The following is a 12,336-nucleotide window of genomic DNA, read 5'->3' on the forward strand; positions in this document are numbered from 1 at the left end:
TTAATTAGTAGCCAACTCCTGCAAAAATAAAAATACAGATCCTTTTGCACAGTCTGTCATATTATCTCCTTTCTGGCTTGATGTACTTGTGAGACCAGTAAAGGCAGTCTTGGAGAAAACATGGATTGAGGTGGCTTTCATGCATAGATAATACACTGCTGTGTACTTCTCTCCTATAAATTGTCTGGAAGAGTTGAAAAGCTCGTTCTGTGCTTGGGAGTTTGGTTGGATGATGCCAATGTAATTTTTGATATAAGAAAGAAACAGTAAGAAATTAAAAAGACTCTATCAGACTAATGTCCACTTTTCTCTCACCGTGTTCTGTATTTTATCATTGAACATTCAACTATCACGAGATGCTCAAATACCTACTGTGATAATTTTCCCTTTGTTTTTTTATTCTTCAATTAGAGCTGTAAATTCTACTCACAGTTACAGTAATTTACTTCTTCCTGGACAGCTAGCTATTTTCATGCATTCTCAAAAGGTACAGCATTAAGATCATTCAGTTGCTACCCAGTCTGGCCACTTATTTATTAAGCTCTACTTTCAGTTATGTATTTTAATGAATCTGATCATTGTGTCTTCACAGATATGTATTTTAATGAATCTGATCATTGTATCTTCACAGACCTACAGATTCCACCTTTAGCAGACTAACTTCCAATAGCTCAGCACATTCTGTGAGATGCACTGAACATGCTTCAGGGGTAGCGCTGGGTTCTAATCCACACAAGATCATATTATCTAAGATCACATCTTCCCATGAGGAACAAATTAACAAGTAAATTTAGCCAAGTCATTTTATAAACAGCACAACACACACCTTTCATCTCAAAGGGCAGCAAATGGAATTGCTAATTCTACAAAACACATCTTCAACTGAAATCACGGTCTTGGTCTTATGGCAGCAGTCACAGTTTTTGCAAAACTTCATCTTTATTCTCTGTATGCTTTTATTCCAGATGATGGAACGATGGGAGAATCAAGGCAGCCCTCAAACAAGCCTGTCTGCTCCAGCTATGCCACAGAGTATTCCCTATCCACCCACTCTTCACAGGAGTTCATTTCCTGATTCAACAGAGGCCTTTGATCCACGAAAACCTGACCCATATGAGCTGTATGAGAAATCAAGAGCTATTTATGAAAGTAGGCGTAAGTGAAAGCCCTGTTCACCCACCTGACCATTTAATATTTTAAGCTTTTCCTATGAATGTGTCACTGCTGACATAATTTTCCATAATTATCTTTTGTAATTTAAAGACAGCCACTGTAATCCCAGTTAATAGAGACCATTATAAATTATTCAAAAATTCTACACATATATTTTTCTAGATCTTACCTAGATTCTGAAGTCTGACTTTCATAGGTTTTTTTCCCTGTATTTTTGCTCTGCTTATTTTGACTGTTAGTGAAGAACAGTATATGTGCCACCACATTTTGCTGTGCTATTTTTCTTCATAGATAACTGATAGGAGGATGTGAACTTATCAATAAAAAAATGTTTCACTTACTTTCACTTTAAAGTGAAGTTTGTTTAAAAAATTTCAAATGTATTTGTTTTTATAAAAATGACCATGACAAGTTTGCACATTGTCCTTGGTAGTTAGAAAGAAACCCATAGCACTAAAAAAAATCTATTGAAAAATCTGTTTGAAAATCTATACAAAACACTACTGAGCCATCGAGATTCCCATCTTAGTTTTATTTCTCATGTTTTTGGGGCATATACCACATATTTTTCACAAAAAGGGTAAAAGGGGTTAAACTTATTTACTCCTTATTGTAAAGAATATTTTTGCTTAAAATATTTTTTTTAATTGTCCAGAGTTTTTGTGCTTATTAAGATCAAATCTTCAAAATAATTTTTTTTTTTTTCTGAGAGCTTTTCATAGCAGTTATTACTTGGACACGCCACCTTTCAGTTCATTTTATAAATTACTTTAGCCTATAGATCAAATTACTTTATAAATTACACATAAAATATTGCACTGCAGCTGATCCAGATTAACCCATTAATATTAGCTGGGCCCAGAGACATAGAGATAAACCTAAACTATCATAATGCATGGTCTGAAATGTACACATTTCTCCAGTATGCAAAGGGACAGTCTGAAGGAAATATGTTATTGTCCCAAAGACTGGATTGGTGCTGTTCTTACTTGCCTTGGCCCTTATACTACTTTAGTTACAGCATCAGCATGTCCTGTTTGGCCTTGGTATTTCCAGTCCCCAGCAGGATGGATATGCTGGAGGAACACCAGTGTTCATTTTACACAAATTCTAAGTTAACTCTAATCTAGTCTCTAAATTGCATCTCAGATTCCGCAACTCCTTGCCACTGCAGCCAGTACCACCATCTTCTGCCATCCTGGTCCATTTAGTCGAACACCTTTCAGTAGAGATTGTTACCATAACACTCACTTTCCGTAGTCCAGACTTTTTTTGGGGGGGGTTCGTTTGAGGTTTTTTATTTATTTAATAGGTGCCTGAAATTAAGATCCTAAATTTAAATCTAAATACTTAAATAAACTGCTGGCTTTTTTCAGCGATACCAAGTATCTTATTCCCCCTAAATATGGATTTCAGAATTTACTTTAGACCCTCTATAAAAAGTATTTGATCTTCAAATATAAACTGTTAGGTGTAGGAACTAAACTTTCCAGTGTATTTACAAGGACCATGCAGCCCATGCTGGCTGATATTTTAATATAATAAATACTATTTACTAATGTAGCACATTCCTCTGCTCCAGGTGTTATTCTTGATTGGACAGGGTACTCAAGACAATGTACAAACAGAAGCTGTAATTTTTGAATTTTTAAAACTCTTTGAAGTATGGATCAGGATACAGTGTGGAGTAGGTCAAAAAGGTTTGAAAGAAGTAGGACTAACTTTGAACAAAGTTTAGAAATAATTTTCAGACATCTCTCCTCTTTCTCTTTTTCTTTTTCTTTCCCTTGTGCATTAAGGGCTAGAGTGACAAATAAATACAAAGATTTACCAGAGCTGAAATGCTGTTCTCCAAAGTGCTGGGATTTGGGACTATAAAGAGAAATTAAAGGGAAAAAAAACAATTCCATAGTTAACATGAGTTTTATCTAGTTCAGCACTTCTGCTGAAAGCACTCTTGACTTCATATATTGCTTTAAGGAACGGAAAACCTTTTGCAAATAATTGCTTCCCATATGGGCAGTTTCTAGAGGTGAAATATTTTAGCAAAAATCTGTGCTTTCCGTTCAGCAGTGTCAGAACCATCTTCTGTGGTTAAAGCCATCAAACCAAGAGTGGAAAAGTGCAGAGTTCCTGAGTTTAAACAAATATGTTTGTAAGACAGTTAAGAAAAAGTTATACATGCCATATGCATATAAGGGATACATATTTATATGGCATATTCTTTCATCTTGATCCCCAATATGAAGAGTCCTATATTTACAGAATTGCTAAATATTAATGAAAGCAAATAGGCTAAATCCATGTTTGCCCTTCATAAAACTGTGGGAATATAGGTCTGGTGTCAACTACAAAGACTGACTTACACCTCAAAAGACGGTATATTACACCAAAAGATATAAAAGAATGAAGTGATTCATTATTAATCATGGGTGTCTTCTACGAGTTTTCTGCATGCTTCCTGGACCAATATGAACTCCAGTCTTCTACTGATATAATCTACTGTGCTCAGGACCATATGCTACACCAGGGGAAGAGCTGATAACTTGTAGGTTGGAGTTACGCTAAAGCATGTGTTTCAATGGTTTAATTGCATTTGAGTTCTATCCAAGAGGCAACTGGAAATCGTATACAAGCCTTTTTCAGCCAGCCACCTAGACAAAATAAGAATTAAAAATCATGAAGCTGCCAGGCCCAAAACAAGAAAGTGAGAGATGAAAACAAGACTGCAGTAACCACTCTTCCCAGATTTCCAGCAGAGTCCTGATCTTCCAGCTAATCCTCAAAGCTTTAATTTATTCTCTTCTGATGCTGGTATCCTTTGAACATTTTCTCTAAGCTTTGATTCCACAGTTCCCAACTAGATCTCTTCTGTGTTCACTCATATCCCTTGGTTGTAAATAATTGCCTCCAAACATCTCTATTCTGCCTGACATTTTTGTTTCATGAATGCCATAAGCACACATTTTAGCAAATTCAATTTGTCAAGGCTTTGATTGCTTTTATTCTCTACATAGTGCTAGTGTTTCCTGAAGAGAGAAACAACAGGCAGGAAATCCATTACTGAGCCAAGAAATTGTGTTCTAAATTGAGTATATAAGAGGGAGAGTTTCAAGATAATACACACTTAGTTTCCCACCATATGGCTGTGTCAGGTTGGTTAGCTTTGGTAAAGACATACCCTTAAAGTGCACAGGAAAAGTTCAGCTACTTTTAGGTTTTTTAAGTGCTTCTTATCTCAAAGCAAGTTTGCCTTATCTCCTGACAAGATTGGAAAAGAAGGAGGTTCATCTTCTAGAAATAGTGCAAGGAAGCAAACAATCATGACCTGGAAAACTCAAAAAAAAAAGAGGTAGTGCTAGATTTCTGTTTCTCTCACAGTGAGACTCTGTTCCTAAACAGGTCATTTTCATTTTCATACTGCCATAGCTCTGAGTTTCTACAGATCCTTTTATCAGAGGGTCTCACTGCAGTCAGCACTCATCAGGACCTCATCAAAGCCTCCTGCTTCCCTATCAGGGAGTTGAGCAAGTTATGCATCACAGCATAGTTCTGTGAGGAGCACAAGCAACATGACTCAAAGCAGAGCAAGAACTAGACCCAAGGAGCCTGATTCACAAGCTTTTGCTGTAGCTGCTAGGTATGCTCATCCCTACATAATGATAGCAAGAAAGTGGCTTCAAGCAGAAAGTTTTCATGAAAAAGGATGATTTTCATTCTACAGGAATATTTTTCAGGCTTAGGAACATGAAGGACCTGCATAACCCTGTGCAAGAAGAAGATTTCAGTTTTTAACGATCACATAGGAATTACAAAGGGCTAATGCTTCTGCACTGGAAACGGTTTGGTAGAGGCAGTTCTACCAATGCAGCTCGGAGACAAATCAAATGATGCATTAGTACAAAAGCAAAGTGCAACTCTATTTTGTAAGTTATAGCTCCTCAGAAAATTGTTTGTCACAAGTTAGCTGTTACCTGCCAACTCTTCCCTGTTAGCTTTCACCTACGTCTGCTGTCACCCATCAACTGTGCTCGATAGCTCCAAGTAGCCAAAAAGGAGCATAAAGTCTTTCGAAAGACTGATGAAGATTACCACATCATCCAAAACAGCTGCCTAAAAGCAAAAGAAGGGCAATCATTTTCTTCTTTCTTTGTCTTTCCTTTCTGCAGCTATGTCTCTCTGTCTCTCTGCCGCTTTTTTCACTTTTTTTTCCCCTCTCTTCCCCCCCTTGCCCTCTTATTTCTTCTCTCTGGTGAAGAGAACCTACCTAACTTTCTTATTAATTATTAATATAATAATCAATTTTATTAATTAATAAAATTAAATAAATTTTGATTAATTAATTAAAATCCTTTAACTCCTTTCTCCTTATGAAAACTCTTAGAGTATAAGTGGCAGTGTGACTGTGTTGATAACCATGGAAGTTAGGTAGAGAAGCTAGAAAATGGTACATCAGATCAGGAATTTCCTATTAATGAAAAAAATTGTAAGACTTAATATACACCAATTCTTACAGCTGTGACAGGAGCTCCGCAATTGTCATTGGGAAAACTCATTCTCCAGAACTTAACATTTTTGCCTTTATAGATTCTCCTTATCCTTTCATATTTTATATTGAAGTCCATTTATTGTAAATACACAGTTTATAACAAACTTTGTTCAGAGGCCTGTGTAGGCAGACATTAGTCAGATAGGAGACACAAAGCTGTTAGGAATCATAATGCTATGATATTTCTTTAGTTATTAAATATACAATGGAAATTTGGGTTTATATTCCTCTAAAGAAAACAGTAAAATAAAACATTTTTTTATAGCAATTAGTTACATTTGTCCTTCAATTAATGTGGTAGTTCAAGGCTGGTGATGTGACACAGAAATGCCAGTAGGAAGAATGAGATAAGCCAGTGATAAGCTCTCATTAAAAGTGAAATCTGAACAATTACAGATCCACCTTTTACTGGAAGGACAAGGGTTCCTTCCTTCAAAGTCTCCCATGTTATTTTCTCTTCTAACCCTGGTAACATGAATTTCCCAAGTTCCTTTCAAATCCATCAGTTGTCTTATGCACTGTGATTTTTTTTGCTGCCAGAGAGTTAGACAAATTGGAAAAGAACCAAAAAGCAAAGTCCACCAACAGCTGTGAAATATGTAAATAGCAAACGTATTAGCATAATGCATTATTAGCCCTCATAAAATCAGTGTGTTTTCTTATGCAGACTTATGAATGCCTTTCTCTATGGGTCACAGACAAGTGTTTCAATACATATTCACAAGCTACCTTTCCTCTGGAATGTCACTGCAGGTATTCAGCGTAGATATGCATCAAACTATCAGCAATAGGAAAGATTTGTCAGACAGCATTATACTGACTCAGTGTGTGTAGTTTTGAAAATATCATTCTTGCAGAAAAACACTAAGGCCATCAGGGCTTCCTAAATTTGATGTTCATGTAACATAAAAAAAAAAACTATTAGGTGTATAGAACTGAATGCATTATCACCTGAGGGGGTCTATGGCATAGTCTACAACTAAGCAGAATTTTCTCGTCAGTGTTTGTTGGCTGAAGACCTACACAGTTAGAGTCTTCAAAATTGAAGGAAATTTTTCGTATAATTGTTCCCGCAATTTTTTCAGACAGTATTTTCCTAACAAAAATTTTGCCTCTAACAATTTTTCTCATTTTTGTTCATCTCTAGTCTAAAAAAATTCACATTTTGGTTATGGTACTTTAAAAAGATATATACATATGTGTGCATATATATATACATGTAGCACTATGACAGCATTAAATACATAGTATTCTGAAGTATTATATAAATAGAAATAATTTTTTTGTATGAGTAAAGAGTTTGGGGCTACAAATTCAGAAAATTCAGTTCTAATTTCAAATCTTCCTTGACCGCAGATTGCCATATCTTTCAATATTTCTGTTCACCAGTTACTGCCCTTTATATCAGTAAGCCATGCCTGCCCTCACTTAGTAAATAAAAGAGTATTGGGAAATGGAAATTACTAGTTATTACGTATTATCATCAAACTACTCTTTGTCCTAGGGTATGAGCAACTGACTTACAGGAAGGTAATTTCTCAAAGTCATTTCCAAACAGTATAGGTTGTTGTTTTCATTGCATCTATTGCTACCCCAAGTAATAGCACAGAGAAGGTCTAAGAACTTAAATTACTAAATGAATGCATCCTTTTTTTTAATAAGAGATGATACATAACAAAATGAGAGGAAGTTTAGCAGACCAATGTCAACTAATTTTGTATTGTTCATCACTGCCGAAAGAGTTACTCGCTGTGACAAAACGGATTTGTTGGTTATAAGAACTGACAGTGAAACCAAAAGCATTTTCAAATGGAATTATGAGAATATCATCATGATAGCACTGTGGATGTAAAGTGATTTTGATTGCTGGATTGCAAAGTAGGTCCCAAATGACCTATGCTAATATGAAGCGTCAGTTTTACAACTGATGGCAGTATTAAAGATGCAGTATTCCTTTCTCTTGAACAATTTACACTTTACTAAAAGGTATACAGATTTTCATCTGCAAAGTGGTAGGGTGTTCTTAGGAAGTCAAAGTAATAATTTAATAAAACCAACTTGTAAACATGGGGAATTGGTCACAGGTGCATGAGACCAATGGGAACTGCATTGCCTATGTGCTGTTTCAAACTGATGCTTGCCCAGCTCTGCAAAGGACATTGCAGCATGATCATATTCGTTCTGCTCATTTGTAAAACTCTTATTTGCCTAAAGCATGACTAGGACTGAGATGCTGAAATATAAGTGTTTCCTGGTACTAACTCTGTTCCATGTATTTAACATTCAACAAAGCATGATCCAGAAAATAACACACTATGGACAATAAATATTATCATCCCTATCTTTCACCAGCATAATTCTTCCTCCAGAGAATACCAGTGACTCCACTGAGAGTGCAAATAAGAATACCTTTGTGTCATGTTGTAGATGAACTGTGCTCCTAGGGCTGTATTTTGACATCAAGGAAGTCTGGTATTTTCACCACTGGTTTCAGTTAAGTCAAGATAGTGTCCCAGGTCTTGTTTATTGTTTATCTGATTTTACAAATATTTTGCTGCTTTCAGTTTCAAAACCATGAGTGTGATTTATTTTAGACTAAACATGAATCCAGATGTGCAAGATTTTTACTATTCTATCTTCTAATAGCAAAATTAACCTTGGCTTTGCGTTCATCTGATACAGAAGGAATCTTGACATATAGCAAGACTCTGGAATGCACAGCTGCATCCTCGTTTTCCAGAGCACAAAGAGTAGTCCCCATGGTGGAGACTTATTTTGGTTACAGTTGTATACAAGTAGCAGCTCAGAAGGCGGCTTCTTAGTTTTACTTTCCCAGTTCTTATTTCTAGGACAGGTTAGCTGAACTAAAAAAACTAATGCAGCAAATTTACCAAGCATTTATTATTCATTCAAGCTCTACTTTGTAATTATTTCATTCCTACTTCACATAAAAATACTATAACTACTCATGGCAACACATCTGCAGAAGTACAACCAAAAAGGCTTCATAAGGAGAATATAGAAATTTTATGTCATTATTTTTAAACTTTCTGCATTTTGAATGCCTATTCATGGTGACAGTGTTGGATAGTCTGGTCTCTTTGTCCTGGCCTCTCCAAACATGGCTTCTGCTACCTCATTTCCTAAGAGGTGGAGACAGGAGGTTTAAGATAGTAAAAGTTTAGAAAATGTCAAAATTAATTTAATAATAAGTAAATTGAAAGTTTAAAATTGCCTTGTGTAAACATTGGTTTCCTATAAAAACTAATCAACAGGTTTTTATAAAACAAAGCTTGCTAGAGTCTCTCAGTATTTTGGTAAAATTACCAGTTCAATCAGTTTGTTCTTAGCAGATACAAGGCACCAGGATGTGCACGAATGATGTGCATTCTGCTTGGCTGAGGACCAGTCACAGCAGTCCTTCCTCTTCACTTGGAAGCTGCTGTTCTGTAGGTCTTTGAGCCCAGAACTATGAGTTTTGAAAAAAACTGCCTATATTGCTGCATTTGACATAGGGAGGCATTGCTAATAAAGTCCCTTCTTAGATGTTAAATGCTCTTCACAGATCTTTCCTCTTTTGAAGATTTCTACTGGTTGCTAACAGTTTGCCTGTCACATGAGCACAGCTATTTAGAGGTTATATCCTATTTTTCAAGGTGCCAGTGACATAATTACAAATATCCTGTACTGCACACAGACCTAGACTGCTGACAGCAGATTCTTCCTAAAATGACCAATGCTTTGCTGTAGTTACCAAAAATACAAGTCTGCACTTAAGATTTATCTTTGTGGTGATTATATGTTTAAGGACTTTAAGGCTTGATTCAAAACTTCAGCATAGCACAGTTCCAAGTTTTGTGTGTGTGAATTCCTAAACTACAATGAAAACAAATTCTAGATGCTGAGTTATTGATTACAAGCTGATAATTTACACCATGACACTCTACACGAGGTTCTGCAAGCAAAGACAAGACACCTATTAAGGAGCAAAAGCCAGATCAGACTTAATGAGATTAGCTTTAAAGGAAACTACCTTATTGACAGGCACTTTTGCTTGACCACAAACAATAGTTTACAAAAAAGGTACTGCTAACTTACTTAAAATAAATGGCTGTCTTAGCATAGTAAGTTGTTCCCTAATTTGTCCCAGTTTAAGCATGATTGTGCTTCTTTCAGTTTGCTGCTTCAGGCCAATTCTGGGGGATATTAGGGTGACTGCAAGCAGAAATGGAAACACAGAATGGACCAATCTTACAGCAGCTCCAAAGAGTAATTCTAGCTGGATGACCAAGAGAAAAGGCTTGCATCCTTTCAAACCTAAAAGCTTATTGAGATTATCAAGATGAAATTGCTTTCTGTACATTAAAGTCATTCTGTCTCTTTTAAGAATTCTATTAAAATCTTGAAAGGATGTGAGTAAAAAAATCATTTCTCCACGTTTGCAGTGGCGCAGCATCCGTTTCAAAGCTTTTACTTTTCAGGAGTTGTGCTAGTGGAATAATTTACATTTAGATAGCACCTCTCATCTTGAAAGATCCCAAACTTTACAAAATCTGAAGTGTGTTAAGGAATTACCTCGTTTAACCACTAATGTAAAGATGGGCAGCCTCCTATAAAATAAAACACCATAGCCCACATGACACATCTCCTGACATAGCCGGTGAACACAAATACAAGAAGAACACAAAATCTAAAGGGATGTTCCCATCTAATGGAATCTCTAAACTGTATTTTAGGTAAGCAAGGCAGCAGTCATCTGAATTTGAGCAGGTCATGGCTGCTATGTAAATACTCTTACCAAAAATTCATAAGACATTCAGTGGCCTCTGTCTCCACTTTGGGGAAAATGTCTTTGCCGTAGAGCATTAGTGCAGTATTGACTGAAGTGAACTATGAATTACTCAGCTGCTACCATTACAGTCCATGCTCCCTTTAGGAAGCAGTCTACCAGAAGGTAGGTAGCTTTAGTCCAAACTCTTCCAAAGTGGTAAGGAGCTGCCCACAGAGGAAATACTGTCTTCTTACTTCTCTTACCACATCCATATATTTCCGGAAGGCTTAGCCAAAATTGCTGTCCTCCAGTATATTCTCTGACTTCTTTCTGCCTGGAACTGCCTACTTAGAGTATTAAATCTACTCCTGTCTTCCTTCTATCTCAGGAAGATATGATATGCTTATATATTGCATCACTGTCCTACAGATGCTGATGTGACAGACATTACCTCATTTATACCATGAAATATGCATGGTGTGATAATCTGGTTTAGAGTCACATGAATGCACTAGTGCTTTATTTAATGTTTTGTTGTTGGTAGGGCAACAGAAATCACCTCTGGTTTGGGAAGTTTTGTGATTCACTCTGGATACTGCAGAGATAATAAACCAGAAATTCTTAGTCAGAACATTTCAAAACCAGCAAAGGAAGTGTGGCAGTGAGTTCAGCTATGGACTTGTTCCAGATTCCTGTGCCAGCAAAGTGGTTGTATATGAAAACAAATCAGTTATTTGCTGCATTTCATCTAGTGAAATGCAAATACTTTGAAAACTATCTGCATGAAAAGTAGGTTAAATGAGTTCACCTGCATTTGCCTTCATGTACAACCAGTTGTTGTTATTGGCAACATACATCCTTCTAGCAAAATCTTACTCTTCTTGATGACAAAAGACATTTTGCAGTTTAGCTGAATGAAAGTGGTGGTCAAGTCATCTAAACACTGCCATTAAACTTGCCCTTTGATTGCTGTACTTGAATAAGCACAAATATTGTCACTAACTTTCACAATTTTAAACACATTAACAGTTTTATCTTCATCATAACCTATGTTACATTAAAGGAACATTACTATCTTACCATTTGTTTCTCTTTGCATAGAAGTGGAGAGGGAGGTCTACCTGTAGCAGGAGTATGTACACGTAATGCCTAGGAAGTCAGGAAGGAGGGGAGGAGAAAAAAAAAAAACCTGCAATAAAAAGTAGAGATTGCACTTCAGTAATTCAAAACACAGCAGAGAAATTGGTGCTGCATCTTTACATAACTTGAGAAATGTATTTCATCTTTAATTCCCCATTTTCCTATTCAGAACAAGTGCTGCCCAGGACTGGTTTTCGAGCGGATTCCTCTGGCAAGTATTCTTCAGCCTTCATTGTTCTGTAAACTAGTTGTCTTTCATTTTATGTTTAAGTTATCTTCTTTCTTTTATCATTTCTCTAGATAATGGTCAGTCATGACTGCCCAGTCACCATTTTATTTTTGTATGAATGTTGCGGGCTTATAGAATGCTAACTTTCTATAATAGATTTGCATTTTGAGCAAGAAAAAGTATTTATTTTTCCTCAACCAGTCTTTGTGTACATTTTATAATGTTTTATGTGTACTTTCATATGTTAGTGTTCACTCTTTAACATAAAAATATATCTTCATAGCTCATGCCTAAATCTAAGCTTAGGCAATATTTTGTGTAAAACTGAAATTAATTTTATCTTCATTTGCAAAAGGATAGAACTGATGTATTATGCAGACCCACCAATTCCTTGCTTCCATACTTATATCTTGTTCTGTAAAAACCGAAAACCAAAAACTTTCAAAACCAGAAGCTTTTTCAGGTATTTAAATC

At 36.1% G+C, this 12,336-nt stretch overlaps 1 protein-coding gene across 1 annotated transcript in view; it reads left to right on the forward strand.

The window, feature by feature from the left end:
- The window catches only part of LOC104159105 (membrane-associated guanylate kinase, WW and PDZ domain-containing protein 2-like), a gene marked incomplete at both ends in the record, with an annotated part of 70,268 nt that overhangs the window by 31,256 nt on the left and 26,676 nt on the right, over window positions 1-12,336 (forward strand). Inside the window, one exon of the mRNA XM_009696925.1 lies at window positions 966-1,155. Within this exon, the coding sequence (XP_009695227.1) occupies window positions 966-1,155 (190 nt within the window). The remainder of the gene's footprint in view (window positions 1-965; window positions 1,156-12,336) is intronic.

This window comes from Cariama cristata, unplaced genomic scaffold (assembly GCF_000690535.1).
Source record: "Cariama cristata isolate BGI_N322 unplaced genomic scaffold, ASM69053v1 scaffold13963, whole genome shotgun sequence".
Taxonomy (NCBI): Eukaryota; Metazoa; Chordata; class Aves; order Cariamiformes; family Cariamidae; genus Cariama; species Cariama cristata.